This window comes from Podarcis filfolensis (genome assembly GCF_964270895.1).
Source record: "Podarcis filfolensis genome assembly, chromosome: 11".
In the NCBI taxonomy this organism is placed as follows: Eukaryota; Metazoa; Chordata; class Lepidosauria; order Squamata; family Lacertidae; genus Podarcis; species Podarcis filfolensis.
In genome coordinates, this window is record NC_139613.1 from 31,866,740 (window position 1) to 31,893,229 (window position 26,490).

The 26,490-nt window shown below is 41.3% G+C and overlaps 1 protein-coding gene across 1 annotated transcript in view; it reads right to left on the reverse strand.

Annotated features, from left to right (window-relative positions):
- Positions 1-26,174, reverse strand: part of EDIL3 (EGF like repeats and discoidin domains 3) — a 226,636-nt gene extending 200,462 nt beyond the window's left edge. Inside the window, exon 1 of the mRNA XM_083576965.1 lies at positions 25,462-26,174. Coding sequence (XP_083433091.1) covers positions 25,462-25,528 — 67 coding nt within the window. The 5' untranslated portion in view covers positions 25,529-26,174. The remainder of the gene's footprint in view (positions 1-25,461) is intronic.
- Positions 26,175-26,490: the final 316 nt, after the last annotated feature.

A 26,490-nucleotide genomic window follows, 5' to 3' on the forward strand; every position in this document is an offset into this window, starting at 1 on the left:
TATGTGTTGGGTTGTTGTTAACCTCATAGGAACACTTGGCAGCATATCTAAAATGAGAACCAGGCAACCATATTGCCATCTCTTGGGATATCTTGCTGGAAGAACACCTCAGTGCACGCGTCTGTTGCGATTACTAGATTGTTGGGATACATAAGAAAGGTGACAGGTGCTAGTGTATTCTGTTTAGGCTGCTCACATTTAAAGTGAGATGCTGAGCCACATGCCCTGAATTTAAGAAGGCCAATTTATAACTGCCCAACATGGTGAGCGCAAATGAGAACTCTCTTTCAGATCATCTTTTGAGAGTTTATTGAAGTGTGACATTCATTAAGGATACCAGAATGAACCAGAGAAATGGTCAAATTTCTTTCTGTAAATTATTTCACCAACAGACTAGCAATATGAGTAATAGCTGCTTTTCTTTGTAAAGTTTGGCTCTGTCTTTTGTTGTTGTCAGTGATAATGACACAGATGAATAATTTAGTATATTTCTTTTCTAGCTGGGTCAATTCTCTCAATTCTTTGCTGCAAATGTTTTATGCAGTTGATGCTGTTGTGTTGTCCCATAAAAGGTAAAGGGACCCCTGACCATTAGGTCCAGTCGTGGCTGACTCTGGGGTTATGGCACTCATCACACTTTATTGGCCGAGAGAGCTGGTGTACAGCTTCCGGGTCATGTGGCCAGCATGACTAAGCCACTTCTGGTGAACCACAGCAGCGCATGGAAACTCCGTTTACCTTCCCACCGGAGCAGTACCTATTTATCTACTTGCACTTTGACATGCTTTCGAATTGCTAGGTTGGCAGAAGCAGGGACCGAGCAATGGGAGCTCACCCCATTGCGGGGATTCGAACCGCCGACCTTCTGATCGGCAAGTCCTAGGCTTTGTGGTTTAACCCACAGTGCATATCCAGACCTAAACTCTCTGATGGTCCTGTGCGTATCTGAGCTATTTTATAGAGACTTTTGCCTTGGAAAATTATAAATGCCTTATAAATAAAAGCAATGTCAATATATATTCAGACAGTACATAAAGAGCTACTGTAGAATTAAGCTGTAAGCCATTTGGGTTGTGCTTTCTCAGACAGAATCAGATTTCACAGCTTTTCTTCCCCAAAGCTTAGGAGTCTCCTTGGGATTGCCCACTGTTCCATGGAACATCTAAAAAAAAAAACATTTTGGGAGCGTTTGCTTAGCTCTGAGCTATGACTTGAACAAAAAGAAACCCAAACAGATGAAAAATAAAAGCTTTGCTGCACATGTGCAGAAATTTTGTTTACATTCAAAGCTGCAGAAATGATTATTCATAATATAGCCAAATATCACCGGCTGTGCAGCAGTTTATTCTGTGCCAGGTAATTATGAACTTTGGCAGTGTCACTATAGCAAACTGCTCCAGATATGCTCCAAATATGAGGTAGATGGGATGTCTGACATCATACCCATTGGTCAATCAGCACTTTGCACTGCTGACTTATACTAACTGGTAGAAATGGTTTACGCTGATGTCAAAGCTAGGAATGGAATTTTCCTTCCGTATACAATGCAGCCTGCTTCTACAGCATTTTGACTGTTTGAACAATGTACATCCTGAACACACCCTTGTAATCATTGCTGTTCAGCCCCTATTCCACATAATACGGAGACTAAAGGTATATAGAACTCATGAATTTTGTAAATTATTCATACATCTTGGGGATATCCATTTTTAACTGAGCTAAAAAATACCTACACAAGCACTAGTGAGGAGCATGTACACATGAACCAAGTTTGTTAATATATATCATCCAAATGAATTTTAAATCAGAAGCTGCACATCAAAAAGGGACTTAAATCCATTATACATATTCTAAAGGGATTTTATAAATGTGAGCTGTAACAGAATGCCTGAATAGGAAGAATAGCATTGCAGTATTGATGTGAGTGTTAATATATTGCTTGACTGTAAATACTGAAATGTATGAATAGTAGATTGAAGGCAAAGGGTGAAAACCCACCAACATGTCATCCTGTTCAAACCCCATTAATTCAATCCTTTGAAAGGGGCCTTGAGTGAAAGCAATACACAGAGGTTGGTTCCCATACTATTCTTGCTGAGGAAAATCCCATGAAAAGCTCAGACTAGAGGCCCAGCTCTTCTTTGCAGTCAGAAATAAATATGTAAAACATCTTACACAATACTGCCAAATCCTCTACATGACTCACTGAGAATGTGAAAAACACACAGCAAATAACTTACTTATTACAGAAAGAAAATGAAGGCAGATAGGAGCTGCCACTGCCTGAAAGAATTGTGAAAATCTTGAAAGTGGCATCGTCCTACTAATTAAAGTTGATTGCAATTAAGACATTCTGAAGACCTGTAGATAAATTTCCTAATCTCAAGTACCCTTAAAATCCTTTAATATTATCCTGCTAATTACACAAATGTGTTTTCCACCATGTTCAGCAGTAATAAAAGTGTAGGAAGTGCCAGTCAGAGCAATTTTCAAATTACAGAAAGTGTTGCTATCTTATTGGTTCAGTAGATCAGAGGCACAAGTAGCAGCACTCAACGCAGAAAAATAAAGAAAGGTGCCCATGGTTTGGTAATATATATATAAAAAACATGAAGTGGCAAAATATATGCTTGAATTAAAGACACAGATATCAGAGTCGGCACACTGAAAATTATGTTCACTGATTTCAGTGGGTCTACTCTGAGTATGACTAACACTGGCAATCAGTCATAGCTTAGTTCACCACCGTGTACAACTTTAGGGTTGATAATAACTCCAGAATTAAAAAAAGGATCCCTCTGGTCTGGTCAGAATCAGAGAGCAGAGGCAGGCTGCAGATCCTGAAGGAATATAATATAACAGGGTTGAGGTCTGACTTGGTAGACTCCAGATCTTTCAGATTTTCAAAGCACTGGTCATATAACAGAAGTGCTGTGAGACCAGCTGCCTCCACTGTCGTTTTTTTGGTACTTTCAACGATTTCTTCCACTTCTGTGCAAGTGGTTAGGGAAGATCATGTGGCTGTAAACCACATTGGTGATGCTACCATTAAGACAGGGGTCAGCAAACCTTTTCATCAGGGGGCCGGTCCACTGTCCCTCAGACCATATTTTGAATAATGTACTGTAAATACCCTGCAAGCTGGTCCTGCAGCTGCCTCCGGACCTGGAGGAGAAATGCACTCTGCACGTGCTCAGGAGCGCATCTCAGCAGTGCCCGCTCACCGGCGTTGTTGATGAGCAGCAGCTGCTTCATCGGCCCATCCCCACGGAGCTCCCAGGCAGCATGCACCAGGCGCTGTGACCCGTCATCCGAGGCCAGGTTGGCAGGCAGGCTGCACATGCGGAGCACTGGGCAGGCAGCACACAGCTCGCCCTCCAGCTGCTCCAACATGGCTGCCGAGCGCGCCACCAGCAGCAGCACCGAGCTGGGCACCAGGTGCGGGGCCAGCAGGCATGCCAAGCTCTAGCTGAAGCCCAGCAATGCGCCCATCATGATGCCCATGGCATGGCCCAGACCAGCCACCCATCCGCCGGCCTTTCCATGCAGGTGGCAAGGCTTTGGATTGGCTTCAGGAAGCTCCTGCAGCCACTCTGAAGCTGTGCCAGCATCATCACCCGCCCAGAAGCTGAGCCAGCATTGTGGAAATCAGTCCCCGTGCAGCGAGGCGTCCATAGTGCATGGGGACTGACCAAGCGGGCGGTAGGGTCCACGGGCCAGATTTACGAGCCTGGGGGGCCACATCTGGCCCCCGGGCCATAGTTTGCTGACCCCTGCATTAAGAGAATACTGCCAGCATGGCACATAACTTGGCCCAAAGCATGTGAGTAAAAACTGAAAACTTTGGCCAGTGGTGGTGTTGGAGCAATAAAGGAAGCAATGCCAACCCTGCTCCTTCAGGAGATGTATTGCAAGCCCTTTACTAATAGCTAATCAAAACTCTTTATTATCAAGAGATATTTTTTGGCAGTTGTCACATGACTTCATATACTATATAAATGAATCCAACAAGAATTTAATCTTTGCTTGACCAAGCGCAGTGACATCTGCTTGGTAGAAAAAAATTATAATGAGATGCACAGAAAACCATTCTGAGCTCATGAGAAGCAAAAAAAGAAATAAGTAACTCTCAGAAGTGGGACAAAACTGGCAGAACAAACTGTATACAGTGGCTGTGGAGCCCAAAGATATGGGCTCTCCTCTGAAGGGGATATAACAGCTGTGGGTGCTAGTATAAGACTGAGATGAATGCTGCTTCAAGGGAAAAACCTGTAGCATATTTAAAGAGGCTGGGTGATTCAACTGCCAAGATATACATATGCCAGTTGTGGAAGTGTGCCACCTACCATGTTATGGAAACAAAAGCATTTTGCTACATTTTGTTCTACCCTGTACAAATCACATGTAGTTAGATTTGGTCCAGAGTAGCACAACTCATACCACTTGTGCAAAAGGACTTTCCTGCAACCTTATCCCCATTTCAAAACCCTAGCCTCTTCAACGTATCAAAAGACCCTCAGAAAAGGTATGTGGTGCAGATGTCTGCATTGGGGATGAATGAATAGGGAAAGCTCCATTGCATGAAGAAGACACTCATAGACCTCTGGATCTGACTCATAGTTTGAGTGGAGGATGTGCACTATGTTGGAGATTCATTCCCCGTGTCTGCAGTCATGGGATTGTTGTCTATCACATAACGGTGTACGTGTTCATTCCACAGTGTGGGAAGTAACGGAGACAGGATGTTTGTGTTACTCTGTTCTGTGAAATGGGATTATTGTCCTTTGTTCTCTCTCTTTGCTGTCTGATGAGAAAGAGGAAGGAGCTAAGTCAGAATGCTCTGAGTGTTTTATATGTAAATAAAGTAGATTAGCCAAATGCTGAGTTGCTGAGGTCTGTTACGCAAGGTGCAAATACTCTGTGGATCCGTAAGTGTGCTGATGTTTCTTGGCATCAGTCGCTGTGATGTTCAGGCAGAAGAAAGCTTTTGAAGCTCCTGAACGATCGACCAGGAAGGAGAGAACATGCCAGCCGAGCATGTGTCTCTGCCAGGGTCCTACATGAGAGTAGACGCTCCTAAGACACCCAACCCGAACTCTGAGGTCAGCAATGCTGTGTCCAATGAAATCATCTACCAGCTGATCAATAAAAGATATAATTCTACATTACCCAGACAATGTGCCTGTTAAAATACATAGATGCCTATACTTTCACCAGCCTTGCTGTATGAATTATATTTTTGTTTATCTTTAGACAATATAAACTGTTTCTCATATTATAATTTTTTGACACAGAGTGAAATACAAAAGTAAGAAAATAATTTGCCAGCTCTCATGATGAAATGCACATGCAACACATACTATTTGGGAGAACCAAAACTCAAGTTTCCTCCTACATATTGGGTACACACATTTCCTTACATCCAAGCAGTTGTGTAACATGACTGGTTCAAAGACAAGGTATAAACCAAACTATCTAGATTTCATCTATTGATATATCTGCACGAGCCCATCTTTCTAACCGTTCAAGGTGGCTAGATGCATCATTCGTTTGCAATGGCATGTGCTTGGGACCAACAATTCTGTGGCACTTACTTCCAAGCACATAAGCATAAATTTTGGATGTTGATCTCTGAATACAAAATAAATTATTTTCTAAAGTAACTAAATTACAACATAATATTCAAAACAAATTTTTACTCTAGAATCAGGCAGTTCGCCTTCTATAATCCATTCATGAATGTTCTCTCATTTAAAAAGAAAAGAAAACTCCAAGTCCTTGGATGTGGAAAATGAAATGTATGGAGTCTCTGTTTTATTAATTTGCAGTATTAATACACAAAACTTATTGAGACACATTATTTGTTATCCACCACCTCCCTCAATGTTCTTTAACATCTCAACCCTCAAGAGATGCAAAGCATTTCCAGATGATTAAAAAGCAAGATTTCATTTCTTAGCAATATAGCTAAACAGCTTTAATCCAGTATCAGTGGGGGAATAACTGGACCACACATAATATGGTGGGTGAGATTCTTCAGCTGGAAGGTGGGAACGCAGGGTGGGAAGAAAGATGCCTTTACTTCTGTGTTTCAGAGAGGAAGAGAGGCAGAGGGAGAGAGGAATTATTGCAGGATGCATGTTCAAGCACTACCTTAACATAAAAGGGACTGCACAGCAATAATTAAATGTAAACTTAGTACTTAATAGACACAAATTATTTCCAGATGCTAAGTAAAGATATTTTATTATCAGTATTATAAATGCAATGATGCAGTACCAGTAGTTCAATATTCTGGCTCTACATCAGAGATGGGAAGCCTGTGGTCCTCCATTTATGATGGTCCTCCAGCTCCTGCCAGTAGGTCTAACAGAGGACCACAAATTCTCCAACCCTGTTCTTTGTAATAGATGGGGGGAGATGACTATGCTGCATTTTGCACTAAGGGTGTAAGTGTAAATGGCACTGGGTGCATGCTTCGACATTAGCTTAAGAGGATGGTGCACAGCTAGAAATAACTAAAGATCCTGAAATGTGGGGCACTGTAAAGGGCTACAGTAGCCTTGCTGCTTCTTGAACCATTATTCTTCTGTCTCAAAGTAGAACTAGTTGTTTGCTCCAGCCCTGCAGTAAATTAGCACTGGCTAGTTATATACTTCAGTGCTCCAGCACGATAGCACTCTGTGGGGTGCAGTCAGCAATCATGTGCATTTAAATATATATGCAAAATTAAAATTTACAAAATGGCATGGGTGCCAGGGAGGAAGTTTTTCACTTATTATCAGCGGAGATGCCACAATGGACCACTATGCAGGAGAGGCACATTGAATTTACACAGCCACATTTTAAGCAACATTGTAAGTGGTGAATATTTTCATGGAAGAAAGAATTACATTTTCCTAGCAACAAAGTATTGTTGTTAAACTACTGAGGAAACGTGATCCAGCTCCTACAATGGAAGCACACACTTGAAGAAAGATGGATCCCAGGAAGCAAAAGGACATTGGTTTTGTGAATCAATCATAATGTGGAAAGGTCACATCAAGAAAGAACAACACACAAAACCTTAGCTATTTTCTTGCAAAGTGCTTCTGTGGGACCCATCACTCCTTTGTTTCAAAAGTATCTTATATTTAGCAAGGGCTTCAGGAATATTGACAAAGAATCTGCAAATAGGCAAATGAAGAGAAATTTGTGCTTTAATAGTAAAAAGTAAATATAGCAAATAGGTGATCTCACACGAAATGAGCCCGCAACAGAGATTTCAAATGCAGAATTAACAGACAGGTGCTGGCAACATGCAAAGATGGGAAGGGGGTTTCATTCATGAAATATGGGAACCTTCTCTGAAAACTGCTTTGCTGTTCAATAAACTGACAAGCGTGTCTGATTTTTATACACTTGAAACAGTCCAGTGATCCCATTATGACAGCGTGCTCCTCCCCCATGCTGATTCACTATTTCTAGATATTTGGCAAAATACAGTTTAAGATGTCTATTCCCAGGATATCATGGCACTTTGTTTCTGCCCTGTTTAGATATTACTTAATTCATTGTCTAAATTTGGGGGCAGAGGGAGAGTGCTGTAGAATCCAAGGCAATTTCAGTTAGATAGCACAGTGATACAAGCTCACAGGGCAAAACTGTGCCTTTGACATCAACTCATAACCAGAAAAGGATACTGTTCTTGCCACAGGAGCTTATCTGAGCCCAGATGAACTGAACTGGCACATTCTATACCTTACAGGCCATATATGTACTGAGTTTGTGTTGGTTGTCTTCTGCCCACTATCACTTTGGGAGCCATCCTGAGGTCAGAAAAGACTGCACTATCCACTTGGTTCAATATAAAATGTTCATAAGCTTGATTTGCCATTTAGAAGGCCTGCATAACAGGGGGCTTCTCTGAGGTATGTATAGTGTTAAAGCAATCTGTCAATCGGCACTGAGCAATGATTGTAAGGCAGATATTCTTGTAGACTACACTGCAGAGAAGCATGTGAGAAAATTAAGCACATGCTTAACATTTTTAATTGAATAAATTTGACTTAAAACATGATTCATTTTAACTGGGATTTCTCCTTAGTTTATTACAAAGATCAATAAAGTTTATTACAAACATCTCCTGGAGCGGAATATAAAATTCCAATATCCCAACTGATTCTTCCTTCCTCATCCCTGCTAAGAAAGTTCTCTTTGACAAATCATTACAAAACCCTTATTTACCAAAGCCTAGTTTCAAGATGAACTATAACATGAAGTTCCATGTCTATTTTCCTCAATGTTTCCTCAATGTTCTTTGAACTAAAAACAGTATTGGAAGGTTGTTGTTCAATGCCTTTATAAACAACTTGGATGGAGGAATTAAGGGTAGGGCCTGAACCAACAGTTTCAAGCTAAAGGAAAGGAGATTAAGACTAAACATCAGCAAGAGATTTCTGACAATAAGAGCTGTTCAACAGTGGAATGGACCTCAGAAGGTGGTGGACTCTCCTTCATGGGAGGTTTTTAAGCAAAGGTTGGATGACCATCTATCACAGATGCTTTAGTTGAGATTTCTGAATAGCAGGGGGTGAACTAGTACCTTCCATATCTATAATTCTATGATTCTATGACTGTAGTTACATTCATACAACAAGTATGTCATAGATTACAGTGGTACCTCGGGTTAAGAACTTAATTTGTTCTGGAGGTCCATTCTTAATCTGAAACTGTTCTTAACCTGCAGTACCACTTTAGCTAATGGGGCCTCCCACTACCGCTGCGCCGCCACCACACGATTTCTGTTCTCATCCTGAAGCAAAGTTATTAACCTGAGGTACTATTTCTGGGTTAGCAGAGTCTGTAACCTGAAGCGTCTGCAACCCAAGGTACCACTGTAATACATTTAGCCTAGCTCTTCTTACTCATCCACTTTCCCCATCTGTCAATGCAAGTATTCTTCTGTGGTCACAAATTTCTTTTGTAATAGTCTAAGAATGTGATAATAGCCGTATGACTTGTATCTTCCTGTATACTTCATAGACCATCATACCACAATTTTTATTACAGTAATTTTGACCACATAAGGAAGTACTGAAAATCCTCTGTAGGCTTTTAACCCTAGAGAGGAGTTTAACCTCTTTAGGACTATTGAAAGATGGCAGTAAACATCCATCTACATCTGCCTGTCTGATCACACACACACACACACACACACACACACATTTCTGCATGTGTGCATGTGTACATGCAAGTTATTCATTTTAGCTGTTTGGCCATATTTATTCAAATTTGGAAGTGAGGCCAGTTTCAAAGATGCAGCTACTTACACTCATGTAACACAAGCATTTGAGTACAGTGCCACATGGAAAGTAGTTTGTGGGAAGCAGTTTTTCACACAGTTGTGGTAATGTCAACCACACTATAAACCACTGTGCTTATTAGTTTATTTCCCTTTACCCTAGATAGTTTTCTCATTCTTTGATGAAAATTCTCTAGGCTCCTGTTAGCTGGAAGGCTTTTCTCCCCCCAATTCTAACAAAGTGGCAAACAAAGCCATGCCATCTACTAGTTAGACACTATCTGCTTCTTATTTTGGAAGGGGAGAATCCAGGGCAGGCCCTGCCATGCAGAAGGATGAAGCAACCTGCTTCACCATAAGGGAATATAGATGAAAACAGGGATTAGGTATGAATTGTGAAGCAGCATGACAATTTAGTATCGAATTTAATAGGTGCAGGGAGGGTACTGTTTGGGCTCTGCTTCAGGCAACATAACGTTTTTGGGCCAGCACTGGAAGAACTCTAGAAGCAATTAAGATACTTTTCATGAAGAATGCTGATGTTGGAACTCACTGCTATGAAAATTGAACATAAAAAGCCAGCAGTCTCTCCTGCATATCAGCAAGAGGAAGATTCTATTAGGTACGGCTATGGTAGGCATATGAAAACTCTTTCTAAACTAGGTAAAGGATGTATGTTCCTCAGTGTTGCTGCTAAGTGTGGATAAATTTCAGATGTGTGGATATTTTCTGCTCCAGAGAGCTGCTTCACACATTCAGAACCTCTGCGTCTTTTAAGGAAATAACATGCAGCCTATCTGTATGTAATCACACATTTGCATATAAACACACATCTGAAAATTGCACAGGTTTTCACTGTGTGCAAATGCAGAAAAAGACACAGATGTTGAATATAACATCTGAATTTCTACAGGAGGGTTGTATTTATGGTAACACACTACTTCTGTATCGGAGTTTGTTCACATAAGAATACATACATGCACATGTATTTCCCCTGGCTGGATGTACAGATGTAAGGGACATAAGGACTGGCCCCTCATACTGGGTAACTAATTGCAGTACAGTGGTATTTCGGGTTACAGATGCTTCAGGTTACAGACTCTGCTAACCCAGAAATACAGACGCCGCTTCAAGTTACAGACGCTTCAGGTTACAGACTCTGCTAACCCTCGGGTTAAGAACTTTGCTTCATGATGAGAACAAAAATCATGCGGTGGCGTGGCGGCGCGGCGGCAGTGGGAGGCCCCATTAGTTAAAGTGGTACCTCAGGTTAAGAACAGTTTCAGGTTAAGAACGGACCTCCAGAACGAATTAAGTTCTTAACCCAAGGTACCACTGTAACTGGGAAAAGGAGGTTGAGGACTACTGAGACAGGGAGTAGTGGGTCACATGACGTGCTGAGGACTGGACATAGGGATTGCACAGGGATCCACTTAAATTGCTATGGGACAGCAGTATATTGGGTTAAACTTATTCCACCAGTTGTTTCTGTTATAATATCTCATACAGCAAAATATTGATTAATCTATAGTCAGCTAATACACCCTGCAGATGTCAGAGTTGGGGATAAAAATGCTGCCATTTCATGATATAAGACAACCTCACAATTCATCTAAAGTGAAGACAAAAACCAATGACTTGGCTCTCATACTAATAAACTCTTTGTCATCAAATAGAGCTCTTGCTGAACAAGAACGTTTTAGGGAAACTGATGACATACTCCCATTTCTGCATTCCTTTATATTAGCTTAAATCTACAGAAGGCGTATATACATAAAGAGATATATAACCTGGCAGCATTTGAATTGACACCACATTTGAGCTGAATTTATTACAGAAAAAGGATATGTGTGGCACACACAGAGAGAGACACACACACAGAGAGAGAGAGAGCGCGCACATTCTCTTTGGTGTGATGAAATCTTCTCACCTTACTATATCAAACACCAAAGGTGCAATAAGACTTCACAGGATCATTTACTGGGGCGCCTTGACACATTAGTACTTGCTACTTTTAAAATAACATTTTTAACAGTGTTCTAGTTTCATGTTCTTAAAACCTTATATTGTCAACTACTTTAAAAATAATTATCTTTGTATGTATCTGAGAGTCTGACTCATCTTTTGTCTCATCGCTATCTGTTGTTGGTCACTTGATACTGCCTCTTGGTCCATAATGAGGAGCTGTTTTTGGTGCAGCTCTCTTCTCTTAGGCAGGGCTAGGGAACCTTCAGCCTTCCAGATGTTGCTGCACTAGAACTCTCACCATCCCTGAATATTGACTGGGGCTAATGGAGTTGAAGTCTAACAACATCTGGAGGGCACATGTCCCCCACCCCTTCTTTCGAGCAATAGTCCTCAACTATTCTAACTTCAGGAAACCTTTCCACATTGACTCACCTTGCAAGAAATAACTGCATGCATGTCACGGAATCACTATCCCTTTTATAGAATTCTGTGGCAGGTTTTAGGATGCACACCCAAGATTTTTAGCCAGGGCTATTGACTTGCATGGTCTACTCAGCTAAAGCTGCAATCCTAACCCCATTTACCTGGGAATAAGCCCAAATGAATTCAATAGGATTCATTTCTAAGTAGACATGGTTAGTATTTCACTGTAAGCGTGCCCTGGTGAGCACACATCACTCTCTAGCGGAGGACACACATTGCAATTGAAGAATAGTCATCATGTTTTTGTTTTGTTCTGCTTTTTTGAGGGAAGATTATTTGCCACTACTAATTTTCTCATTGGGGAGTCCATGATAAGCTCCTAGGGAACACAAGTGCCTTACAGGTTCTACAACATCTAAATGTTGATATTTTACAGAATCCTTCAATAGATTTTTGTGTTAACATATATTCGCATACATGGGATGGTATTCAACTATACCATAGTTGTAGGAGGGCTATATATTCTGCAGGTGGCAGGTCACTTGACTGAATTATCTGTCATACAATACAACACAACACAACACAACACAACACAACACAACACAACACAACACAACACAACACAACACAATAATGTATGTATGTATGTGTGTTAAAACTGGCTGTAGGATCTGGCAGCTAGGTTTTTTTTGGGGGGGGGGAGGATGAAGAGTATGGTCTCCAGTACGCAGTGGCACAGCCAGGAAACAGGTGTCCCTCATTTACATTTTGTAAGAATTAAGCAATCGTTTACTGAAATATATGCACACACTCTCACACACACACAAATAAGAAACTGGATTCCCTATCTCTCATTATTATCCCAGCACAAATCATGTTGACAGCAGAAGCAGAAAGAAGAATTGGAAGGGAATTAACCCCAAATTTATCATGCATACCACATAAAATGCCACAACTAGGATTTGTAACTGGGCACAATAATTATTACTGGCACAAGAACCTGTTACAACCTGACAATCCTATGGAGGTAAGCCCAGGAGAGGAAGGTAAGTATGGCAGGAGACCAAAAAGATAATAAACTAGATTGAAACCAAAGCTTTTTAATTATTTCCTCTCCTTCATATGCCCTCTTTCAATGGTGCACTGCAGCTAGAAGAAGAAAGGAATATACCATCTATGGTGACTGGGGTTGATGATTGCCTGCCAATGTTTTTCAGATGAAATTAAGAACACTACTGTGCAAAAGTACCTAAATGAGACCACAGATATGGTTTTGCGGACCATATGGGATCAGGACTTGGGATTCAGTAGTTCAGAGGAAACCCAAGAGACAAGAGACAGGAAATATTTACCCATTAACCATTTCCACAGAGAATTTTGACACAACGTAACAGTAGTGTGCAAAACTATACTGTGTATTCTAATCCAGAGAGTAGCCAATGTGGTGCCTTTCAGATGCTGTTGGACTGCAACTCCCATCGGCCCCAAGTCAGCATGGTCAATGGTCAGGCATGATGAAAGTGGCAGTTCAGCACACTCTAGATCCTGTCCTCTTGTATGACTACCAGTAATGTGTGTTTAGTGTGGCACCTACCCTTTGAAATTTCAAAGTGAGGTACCTGAGATCGCTTTAACTAGAAATGATAGGGACAGAACTGGGGGCATTTGTAGGCAAAACTTGTGATTGAACGTTGAGTTATGAGACCTGCAGAATTTGCCCAGCTAAACTGGGACACCAGAGGTGTAAATACAATACAATACAATACAATACAATACAAGGTAAAATGTCCACTTTCACAAAGGTATTATTATTATTATTAATAATAATAATAATAATAATCTGTGTACATTCATTTTATGCACTTGCTCATTTGATACCAAGATGGACACATGCTGTTCATTGAATTGCAGTTTTATTTTACTAAGTATAATTATTTTCCACAATGCTGTTTAAGACATATTGCTTTACTGTACAAGTACTCAAGTTATTACTTGAACAAAGAAAGGGAAGGGACTTTAAATTAGTTAATTAATTATTAGAAAATGTCTGCCTTTCTACTACAACCAAATGAGTCACTAATTCTTTTTTGTTTTAATTTTCTCCCTTAGCACTCATCTCACTAGGGCTATTAAAGTCTTTGCTTGATCACTGAATTCCATATCAGTAAATCTCATATTCTCAGCGGGGGCTTCTTGCTAAGATCAGTTATGCAAAACCAAAGAGCTTTTAAAATGTGGTTTGTAATCTTCCTGTCATAGACATAAGAAAAGCAGTTGTCTTTAGCAGCCTCAAATGTAGAAATAAGGGCAAGGTTACTCCAGAAGAGTAAAACTCTGGAATATTTTTTTCAACAGGGTCAGGAGATTGCGTAAGGACCCACTTTTTATTTATTTAGGGGGAAAATCACAAAATGTTTGGGCTTTTTAAAGTTACAGTGATGAGAAAAATGCCCTTTGCCAGCATTTCCATAGGGGAAACAACATCTCTCTTTTATGTCTCTTTAATTTTTCATGACAATTGCTTTGCCAATCAATAGTTAAAATACATATTAAAAATGGAACAGGAAATAAGCTATGACAAAACATAAGAGAAAAAATGCTAGCAAAGGTGAGGTTCTATTCCCTCGCCCCAGACTTTAATCAGTTATTTCTAATTACAATGCAAGGACTGAACATCATAGTTTTAGTCCTTTTATTGGACCCAAAATGAAAAACAGAGGAAGAGAGAACCTCTGGTTTTACTGTTTTTATAGGTCCACTTCCTGTCGTGCTCAAATTATAGGAGAAAAGGTAGACATCCACATTCAGCACTGTGTAATTCCCACAATTAGTCTCTTGACTTATAAAATGTATTGCTATAACTGAGGAAATTATGAAACCAGTGAACAAAACTTCAGACATTCCTATATGAAGTTAGAGGGAGCCTTACAAAAGATCTATGTAGTCATTTTTTTTAGGATGAAGTGTCGCACCCTATGCTACATTGCATAGTGCAAAATATTAGTATGCTTTAATGCATTTCTGGGTCTATTGGGAGAGGCACTAACAACCTTACTCAATCTAGACTACCTTCATATGTAATGATAGGGGTTTTTTTTGAAAAATTGTCAGTAACACTGAAATTCTTTGCACACTTATGCACATCTACCTGGAAGTAAACCAGATTGAAGACCATGGGACAATGAGTAAACACACATAGGACTGTGCTGCCAGTCACTGAAATTTAAGGAATACATTTCTGACAAAAAAAGTTAAACCTTATTTCCAACCTTTAAAAGTAAGCTAACATTTTTAATAGAATTTGTATTTGAGACAGAGTTATAATCTTGAAATTACAAGAGCCGGGTTAAAGTCAGTGAGTCATTAAAGGTCTATAGAATAATGAACCAAGAGGGAATAAGTAATAGCTTAACTGTCATGGCACATAATAGTTCAGAACAAATGTCACAGCAAGACATATTTTGCCTGGGCTTCCCATTCTACCTGAGCTCCATTAGACACTACAATGCTAATTACTTTAAAAACTATTTTGAAAGCTTTTGCTTCATTTGTGGGGGTGGAGACGGCTATAATGTGAGTTGTTCAAAGGCAATAATACATAAAGAGCACTTCTATTTCCTGCATAAAACTAATGTAAGTAGGCGGGGAAAAGCACTACCATTAATGGCAGAAAGACATGAGGTCAAAATAAACAGGAAAGAACGCCAACCTTGACTGCAACCTTGACAACATCCATACTTCTGAAGATGTTAAAGCTGTCATTTACATTCCTCTGGACTTCTTAGGTAACCAATGACAGCTGATCAATTATTTTACATGCACATTTGGAATCAGCTGTGATTTAAAGTAATTGTTTCCTTGCTTGGAGACATTATTGCCTCTTTTTCTTCACCTCCTTCCCATCTCTAGCCCATTTGCTCTTAATACTGTAAAATCTTTAAAGATGCTTCTTGTTTATACCCTCTGAGATTTACCATAGAGACAGCAATGAATGGCTGATACAAAACCCTGTGTAAGACATTGAATGAACACACACACACATTTTCTTTCTTTTCATTTTTACAGACACATAGATTTACAATTTATATTCCTTCCTATTCATAAAGGTATAGATGGGGACCAAGAGTTCATCTATAAACATGGGAATATATATAATGGTATCGCTCTGCAAGGACAAGTATTTGTTGTATTTTAAAAGTCTGTTAAGTCACCATAAACAATGTACAACATTTTTTCGTATTTTGTTTTAAGTTGGTAGAGAAAGTATGATATACCTCAGCATTATTGTCTAACTTTGACTTTGCATATTTTTCAGCATTAGAAATTTCCTGTGGATTAAGAATGCACCCTTTGCAAGATGAGAATTTGCTATTTTTGCATCAAAGTGATAAAGCAAAAAACTTGATGCAGAATGCTTTCTTTCTCATTTTAGCAACCGAGAAGCCTGAAGTGGGACATCCTCTTTTGAAATTTCCTTGCAATTTGCACCAAAGTGATAAAAGCAAAAAAACAGCTCTGGATAAACTATAACCCAGAAGGTGACAATGACTGCTGGTTCACATTTGTTCTCTCCCTGCCCTGCCCACAACACATGGATGCTTGGGGAATGCATTGGCAGGCAAGTGGCATGTTGTGCACATGTGGGGTTTGTGTAAAGTGGTGCATTCATATGGAACATGAATATGTGGATGCCATGATTTGTGCAATCATAGTGATCCTTTATCCAACTGCTGGTACTATGTGTATTGCAGCAGATGGACAGCCCACATGCAGAATCAATACTGTATTTCGCATGGTTTATACAGATGCCATCAGTTTTCTGTTTCCTAACTCAACAAGAATAAATGGGTACTCCACAAAGCATGGGAGGAATAAAATTCAGATATGCTTCCTTCTTCTTCTGCTCTGAGTTACACAGTACAGAGCTCAAACAAAGAGCAAATGTGTGCAACAATGTTGTGAGTATGGACCCTGAGTCCTGCAAGACTTTTATACTGAGTCTCAAGGTTCTGGCTTGTCAAGATGCCAAACAGGATTTGCCCACTTTCTTGGACTGCTCTTTGTAACTGGCCATGTTGACAATGCATCATAATAACGTGGGTGCTTTCCTTAGCATGCATCTTTTTTCCCTCCTTGGTAGTATTTCCTTATCATCATAGACTAAAAGGTCAAATTGAATATGACATGTTGAATATGATAAATATAGCCTGCCAACGGGTCACAGAGGGAAACCAAGTTAAGTACAGATCTCTTTATTAATTACTTCCCTACTTCCATTCATTCATTCTCTTGAAAATGGGAATTCTCATTTTGTCCAAACTCTAATAAAAACAGTAATTTTATAATCAAATTTTATTCTTTACATTTTGAAACTTGGTTTTGAGTCTACATTCAGTCTAATTTTAGGAGAAGGTAACAATGGGATATTGGTGTTCATCACTTGGGCTTATGCTCCTTGTTCATGAATGGAATAAATGTTCAAAATTCTGGTTGTGCTTCGGGTTCCCTTTCTAACACCTCAACATTCTTATTTGGTATTATCTTTATGATTTTCGTTTGCTTGGTTTATTTCTCCATTGGGTAGAATTTTCTTCACCAGTTAAAATCAGCTACATTTACTTGTTGTTTGTGGGATAAAGGCTTTGGGAAGTGGATAGTTTTGCTAATTTAGGAGTTATAAAATTTGGTTCCTTTTTATTGGTTGTACTAAAGAAAATTCTGGTATTCTGTCAAGTCAATAAAACATTAATAACAAGATAATCTGGATCGGTGACCCCTTCTTTATGGGAAGGGTAATTTGAGTGTAGTATATGTCACTCTTAACACTCACATCATTTGTGCACTGTGACCCATAGATAAAGTATTTGCTTGATAGCAGAATATAAAACAACTAAATCTGAACACAGATAATTCATACATTCACTGACATGAGTGGGAAAAGCCACTCATGTCAGACATCAACCTGATGGATAAAGCTGAAATGTTAAAATAGATTAGATGAGAATGTACCTACGAAATGCAAAGACATTATGAAAAGCAGTTGTCCACTTAGCCTGAAGGAACAAAGATAACCAAGATATCAAGCTGTATAATGACATCTGGGTCAGAACATGACTCATAAAAGAGACAGCTAAAAAAACCCCAGGTAATATCTGCCACCTACAAAGAATCACATCAAGTTAAATTGAGGGTGGGGGAAGAGAACCCTGCTAGGTCATCTCACCTCTCCTGTCTACCAGGATAAAGGATTTTCTTCATAGATAGATAGATACACACACGCACAACTTTTTTAGTTGTGGAATTTTCCGCAAGTGCATTTGAAAACTTAAATACATGCTTATTATTTAATTCCTTTTTCTTTCTTTTTTTTTGATTATTAAAGAAAGAAGGCACTTACTCGGAAAGTCTAATACTTTAGTGGAATAGCAAGGTATGAACTGCTCTCAGAGCTTTAGACAAATCCAGCAAAGTACTTTGCTATAACTAGAGACAAAGTACTTGGGAAAGAGATGGGAACAATATGATGTGCCAAACCAAAAACCAAGAGAGAAAACAGGGAGCACAGAATAAAAAGCATTTGTTTAATGAGATTAAATATATTTAAAGATAGCCATATAGCTGACTACAGAAATCAATGTATGTAAATTAGTCAGGTCCATTGATTCTGATAACTAAAACTAACACTGGCTATAACCCACATATTTGTCTGTTATCATACTACATGCATTTGGTTAGTAAAATAAAGTGACTCTGGGACTTAGGGGAATGACTTGTTGCACTCCTCTTGTATGAGCAAGTATAAAGTCTGTGAATAATCTTGGATACTAATCAGTCACTAATGTGGAGTGTCTTTCATCAGCTACAGCTGGTGCACAAACTACAGCCATTCCTGAACAAGGATAGCTTGGCCACAGTGATCCATTTGCTGATAACCTTCTGCAGCAAGTAAAAAATGCAGCAGCCTGTCTTTTGAGTGAGACCACCAGCTGAAGCCACGTCAGTCAGGTTCTTAAAGAATGTCACTAGCTGACAATATGTTTCTGGGCTACAGTAAAGGTTTTATTTCTTTAATTTTAAAAGTGGCTTGTAACCTAAACACTTGGAGTATCTTTCCCAGCTCATTCCTACTGTGAATTACAATCAGTTGTGGGGAGGAGGGGATCCTTAGGGTCTGGGATGTGGGGATGAATTTTTCTATTGTGGCACCCAAAATTGGTAGCACCACCCCCTTGAAATCCAGTTGAGGTCTACACTACTGGCTTTTAGATGCCAGATTAAAAATGAGAAGATTGAGACTGGCTTAAATGGTGGCTTCTATTGTATTTTAATGCATTGCTGCATTTTATGAATTTGTTTGGTTTTCTGTAATTCTATTGTTATCTGCCCAGAGATGATGATGATGATGATGATGATGATAATAATAATAATAATAATAATAATAATAATAATAATAATAATAATTTATTATTTATACCCCACCCATCTGGCTGGGCCTCCCCAGCCACTCTGGGCGGCTTCCATAGAAACCAAAAATACAGTAAAATATCACACGTTAAAAACTTCCCTGGATCTTTGGATGTGGGGCAGAATAAACAAATAAGGAGTAAGTACCCTTGTTCACATACGCCAGTACTGTCTAATTTGACTGACAGCAGCTCTCCAAGGTACCAGGGTGAGGTATGTACTAGTCTTCTTACTTAAGACTCTTTCATAGAATTGTAGAGTTAGAAGAGACCATGGGGGTAACCTAGTCTAACCCCCTGCAACAAACTAATATTTTGCCCAAAGTGGTGCTCAAACCCACCATGCTCTACTGACTGATCCATCCCTTCAATCATCTAACTAGAGATTACACAAATTGAATTTGGAATGTATGCGTCTATCAGTGATCCATAGCTGTCAACTTTTCCCTTTTCTTGCAAGGAATCCTATTCGGAATAAGGGAATTTCCCTTAAAAAAGGGAAAACATTGACAGCTATGCAATGATCTATGGAACAAGCAAAGCATGCGCACATAAACAGGGGTGAAAAAAGTGCAAATGAATGATGCTCTCTATGCACATACAATTTCCATTTTCACAAAGGTTTTAAATGAATTAATAGAATGCATTTTCACTTTATAAACTTGCTTATTCAATTCAAAAAACAGCCATATGCAAATTTTATTGTATAATCATTTTTATATTACTGTTAAAGGTCAACTGCTTTACTGTACAAGTACCCAACAAAGAACAACTCCTTAATTTTAATTAATTAAAAAACAGGGGTGGAAGAAATGTCTTTTTTTAAAAAAAGAAGACATATCTGGGGTACATTCATGAGACATTTAGAACATTTAGCACACAGGACCAATCACACATGATGTTCTACATGTGGAGAGAGAATGCATGAAGCCATACATACATGCTAGGGGACAATGTAGACCACCACACATTTACTCAACATTCTTTCCTTTGATAGATGTGATGCTGTCAACCCTGCTTCTATGAAAGGAGAGTTGGTACTCTCCTCACATACTAGATGAATTGAAGCTAGCTCATGTATTTTCTCCCATAAAACTGGTGAGAAGAGTACAGTCTCTATAAATCTATACTGAACTTTACTTGTATTGCATCTACAAGATGTGCTTAGAAGGCTTTAAATGGAGATTAGACACATCCATATGGGATGGAATTATCAACAACTATTAACCATGATCATTAATAGGAACCTCCTTGTTCAGAGGCTTGATGACATTAAATACCAGTTGCCAGAGCACTGACAATGGGGAAGGGCTATTGCTTTCATGCCCTTATTGAAGGCATCTTGAAAGTTCATGGCTATCCACTATGGGAAATAGGAAGCTAACTGGACTAACTGGTAGACCTCTGGTCTGAGCCAACAGAGCACTCCTTATTTTCTGAACTGCATGCACTATGGCAATATAAATGTGGATGTGGGCAAACATTTTGAGCGTATCACTTTTCTTAGTAAACCTTTTCTTAGTTTTCAGTGCCCAAGTGCAAGCACATCAAAAGTTTAGTAGCCAGTATTTAGGTGTAGGTTGGATCCCTATGGCTCTTTTCTCAGAAGGTAGGGGAAAGAAGATGCCACTGAGATTAAGGCCAATCCCCTTACTTTTATTTAACGCCTCCAACCTACCAATATTTGGGGAGATGCTCAGCATAGCTCTATTGCAGTGAGAAGAACAAGATTAGCTGTATTCATACTCTCATACCCATATGATTAACTATTAAACCATTCCTATTTTTAAATAACCATTAAATACCAGTTGCCAGAGACTAGCAGTGGGGAAGGGATATTGCTTCCATGCCCTTATTGACTCTTAAAATTTTTGTTTTCTCCTATCCCTGAACAAGTATATACAAACTGAAAAATAAACCAATCTGCTCTTCAACCTTCACAGCTGGCAATTTCTCATAGAATTTCTCGTGAGCTGAACAATCATGAAATATTATTCCTCATATTTTATAGCGCATCTTCACCATTCCACTCTTACAAACTGTAGCAGGCTTTATAGATTTCAAACACCTGAAGTGTGGTGTAGTGGGAAAGATATGCAACTTATATATGTTTCTTCTCAGAGTCACTGAAAACCAAAAGTTATGCTTGGTTTGGTTGGTCATGTTGAATAACCATCCGAACTCAATCAATAAATAAAATGATCTGGCAGACATTGTTGACAATAACTAATTTATATAGCACCAAGAGTTACTGAGCATCAAGCCTTCCAATTACTTCACTGGCACAAGCCTTGTTTATCCGTCTTACATAGTTTTTGAAGATTAAAACACTGTTTAGAACGTTATTGCAAAGAAACACCATAGCTATTTTACTTTTCCATTGATTCTGGTTTAAAATTTGATTAAATTTCATCCAGTTATATCATTTGGAACTTGAAAATAAGGAGTTAGAATCACAGAACCCTGAGATTAAGAGTCTCATGCTCTACCAACTGAGCTATGAAGGCAGAATTACTGGAAACAGTTGGCATCACTAACTAGCTGGTTGTTGGCATCACTTTTGCCTCTACTCTGGAACAATAGTAAATAATGCACTTCAAATCATATTGTATCACAAGGTTGAGATTCTGATTTTTCACCAGTATGTGTGGGCATAATACAGATTCTCCTACAGATTTTGCTTTGTTATTTTATTTTATTACTTCTCACTCCATAGCTCATTTTGCTTAACAGTTCAAACTCCAGTTATAAAAACAGAATGCAAAGGTATCACATGCTCACTGCATCAGTGTATGGAAAGTATAGAAGAAAAATGGCAACAGCATCTCCCCATTAGATTGCTATATTAGTTTAACTTTCAAAGAAAAGATCAATCAAGGAAAGCTCAATGCAAATGTAAAAGAAATATTAGACAAATGTATCCTGCTACATCAAAGAAGACTTAGACACCATGATTATCACTAACGGTAATTAACGGTAAAAGGGCCTGTTATAAGAAAATAATGTTATTTGAAAGTTCATAAGTTCAAAGTTTAGAGTTAGTTGAGTTCACACATCATTGTTCCTGTAACTGGAATGATAAAACTAAGACATTTTTGGTTACAGGAGGAGTATCAGGGTGATATAAGGGAGTGGGGGAGCGATGGTTCTTGCTATGTAAGGCTGCCAGTTCTTTATCCATGGGGAATTATGGACAATCTGGGATTGATCACCACCAAAGATGGGTCTGTGGGCACATTTGCAAACCAGCCACATGCACACCACAACCTATCTTATTGCATACAACAGAATGCTTATTTCAGCAGAGGAAGGGGAAAGGAAAAGGAACCTGTAGGAACTGAAGAAGACCTCTGAGAGCACATATGCACTCACAAGCATCATACTGGCAACTCCTGGATTGAGCACATGCCTTTTATTACTATTTCCCAGTAAAAACATGACAATTTCTCGGTAATTTAGTTATGTATACTTGCTTTTTAAAAATTTGCTTATAGTGTTTGTGCATTGTTGTTATTGTTTTATATTATTTTATGTATGCTGTTTGGAAGTTTGTTTTTTAAGTAACAGGTTTATACTCCCCCCCCCCCCTAAATAAATACATTAAAAGTACACAGCAACACTTTTAGTGTGCTGTATTATTGTTCACTCTCGAAAATGTTTGTAACACCGGGTAGTATTGCATTTATTAATTGTGGACACTCATAAGTATGCATGAATGCAGGGAATAACCTTTGGGGACAGGAATCATCTTGGTAATAGCCAGCTATTTCTGGAACTCCAGATACTCCTCATTGCAATTATTTTTGAGAGAATTCTGGTGTCTCCTCTCAAGTGTCAACCTCCTTGCTATTCACAGTCTTTGAGAGATTCACATGCATCCTCAGTCCCCTCTCCCCCAAAAATGTTAATAAACGCTTAAGGCGGATCCATTCTGTGGCAAGCCCAGTTGCCTTTTTGACATGAACTCCTTGGCAGAGCAAAGTTTTATCTTCATATTTCTTTTTTAAAAAAAACCCTCTTCGCTTCCCATAAGGGAGGCAAAACCTGCATAACCACAGCAAGTTAAAAAAATTCCCAGAAGTTGTTGAAACTCCAGACATAAAGACAGGCTGCATGTGTGTCAACATTCACATGCGAATGCTGGTAACCTGAGGTGAAGCTGTGGGGACCTCAGAAACTCGTATCTCATTTCCCCACTTTTGGAGTACACACAAGGGAATGCTGTTATTTACACTGCCCGCAATTCAGGGTGTGCGGTCTCCGAGTTTTCTAGCTATACGTGTGTATTACACGCCTACTATACGAGTGTATTGGTGACAACTGGGGTTGGGATTTGTAGAGCGGCAGCAGCAGCAGCCGGGGAGGGAAATGTGGGTGAATGGCCGCAGCACGGAGCTGTCTCTCTCACGATAGGACACAGCCAGTGGGCGGCGGCTGCTGCTGCTGCTGCTGCTGCGGAGGCGGCGGCGGCTGCATCCCCTCACGCGGGGATTTGGCGAGAGCCTTTTGCCCCTGATCTGCTGGCGGCGCGCGCGCTTTTTCTCCCGCGCTGCCAGGCGGCGACGGACTGGGGCTCCCCTTCGTCAAGCCTTGCGCTCGCGCCCAGCCCGTGGCGCGCGACGAGTAGGATCAAAGCGAAGGCAGGGACGCTTCCTCAGCGAGGGAACAGAGCGCGGGAGAGCAGCTCCGCGAGAGGAACGCCTCCCTCCCCCGCCCCCTCGGGGACGACTTAGCGAGACCCGAGCGCGGATCACTCCAGCCCCGTCAGAACCGAGCGGCTCGCCTCCTCCACCCCCGCGAGGAGCCTCTCATGTCGAAGCAGCCGCCTCTTGTTTGCTCCAATAGACCTTTTTTCTCACATACTATAGTATAATAAATATTAATAATAGTCTCCACATACGAGTGCTGACATAATATAGTTGTTCAATCCTCACCATCCCCACCTATGAGTGCTGAGGAGGCAAGGCGAACTACGGGAGGGGGGAGCTCTTTATTCTGAAGGGGAGGCTGTCAAAAAACAAACAGAGGAGGGAGATTGCAATATCTCTATCTCTATAAGTATATAATATAGAGATATCCCTCCTCTCAGATCAGCTGGGAAGACGCGGCGTTTCTCTTCCCTTCTCCTCTGCCCTGGTTTTCCCCTACAAGAAAACTCACAGGAGCAAATCTCTGTTATGAGGAGAAAAGGTGAGCAGCTCCTTCGGGGAAATTGGTGGAGGGCGCGAGGGAGGAGAAAAATCAAGGCTGGACCAAACTTGGAAACGCCAAGCTCAGCTGCAGTTGGGCTTTCCTCTCCAGTTACTGAGGCATTTTTTTCCCTCCCTCCCCTTCCCACCGCCCCACAACACAGCCTGGGGAAGAAAATAAAAAAGCTCGTTCTTCAATGATTTCCTTATCTGAGGAAGCCTCTCAACTTTCGCAGACACCTGAAGGCATCTTTTCAAAGGCAGAGAGGGGGAAGACCTGTCTAAGTTATCTCCTGGGCGTCTGTCCTTCCCCTCTGCCCGATATATGGAGAGGATCTAATCTGTGTGATCTGCGAGGTCTTTCCTCCATCTCTCCATCCACCACTCCTCCATCTGCCTACCCGTGAAAGGCACAGAATTAATATATGCATCTGTCTAATCTTTCTCTATCCGAGCCTCCCCTCGCTGCATCCGATTAGTACAGAAAGAGAGCGAGCGAGCGAGGAAGTTTCCTCCCCGCCTCCCCAGCAACCTCCATCACTGCACCTTTTCAGGAGGAGGGCGTCCTATTTAGAGACGGCAGCCAGCAGAAAGGAGCCCCGCCACTGCATTCGCAAACTGTCCGAGGCTCTCCTGCTTCTTCGCGGCGCTTCAGATGTATAATTAAAAATAAAATAAAACAAACAACGGGAGGGAGGGAGAGACTAAGGAAACGACCGCAGGGCTGCTTGTTTGGTGATGATGCCTATATTATTATTATTATTATTATTATTATTATTATTATTATTATTATTATTATTCCGTCTTGCCAGTGCGCTTATCAGGATTAAGCGGAAGCCCTGACTGCATCCATTGCAAAAGAGGACATGTCTGCGGATGGATGACACATAATCTGATTAAAGAAAATAAATACATACAAGAAAAACACCCACGTCCAGACAGCTGGGGCTTATTCGCACGTCTCCCCCCCGACACGCTTGCCCCTTCCCCAAGATTGCCCGGCGCCTTCATTCACTTCATTTATTTATTTCTGGACTTTGCCCTCACTTTCCACACCGGAATGCGCCTGGGCTGCTCTGCCCCTGACCCTGGGCGGCGGCGGCGCCCCCCTCGAGCATCCTCGCGCCCCGCTCACCTCTGGCGGACGACGGCGCTCCCAGGCTGGCGCACAGCACGAGCCAGGCGCCCACCCAGCGGCTCATGATGGTGATCCCTGGATCTCCCGAGGGACGACCCCGAGGCGGCAGAGTCGAGGAGTTTGGCGCGGGAGGGAGAGCGGCGGTCTCTCCGCACCTGGTCGCTGGGCAGCAGATCCCCACGAGGAAGAAGGAGACGTCCCCGCGCGGGAGGGAAGAGCCTCTCTCCTGCTCCTGCTCCTGCCGCGTCTCGCCTACTGGCCAGGATATCCTCCTCGGAGACCCCCGCGCAGCTCGCGGCCGGAACGCGGCTGCCGCCACTCGCCGCTCATCGCTCGCCGGTTCCGCGGCTGCGCTGGGCAGGTGTGTGGGAGCGAGCCAGCGAGCGAGCGAGAGACTCTTCCTTCGCCTCCTTCGCCTGCCGCGGGTCGGTGGGGGCAGCCTCTTGGCTGGCTGCTCCTGCCGCTGCTGCAGGGAAGAGAACAATGACGAGGGAGAGAGAGAGCGAGCGCTCTGCCGGCTGGAAAGTGCGCTGTGTACAAACAGAGGCGGCGTGCGCGCGGCTGGCTGAGGCGAGAACCACACTCTCCGATGCCGCCGCCGCCGCCTGCTTCCCCCTCCTCGCCTCCCTTCACTCAAGAGGCAGCTCCGGGCGGGGGGGGGGGAGGCAGAGAGGACCGCGGACACACCCTGCCCTCTGATTGGCCCGCCTTTTGTCTCAGTGAGCGGCGCGCGCTGGAGGTGGGAGCTCGAAGTAAGAGGCAAGTCGAGAGAGATGGGCGAGAAGGACTCGTCCTCTTGGCTGGGGAGCGGAGCGGAGTCGCTGAAGGGATGGAGGGAGAGCGAGTTCTCAACCAAATGCCGAACTAGGATCTTCTCTCTCTCTCTCTCTCTCTCTCTCTCTCTCTCTCTCACACACACACACACACACATACACACACACACACACACACACACACACACACACACACACACAACTCCCTCTCTCTTCCAGCTTTACTGGTTGTGGATGTTGAATCGGGCAGGTC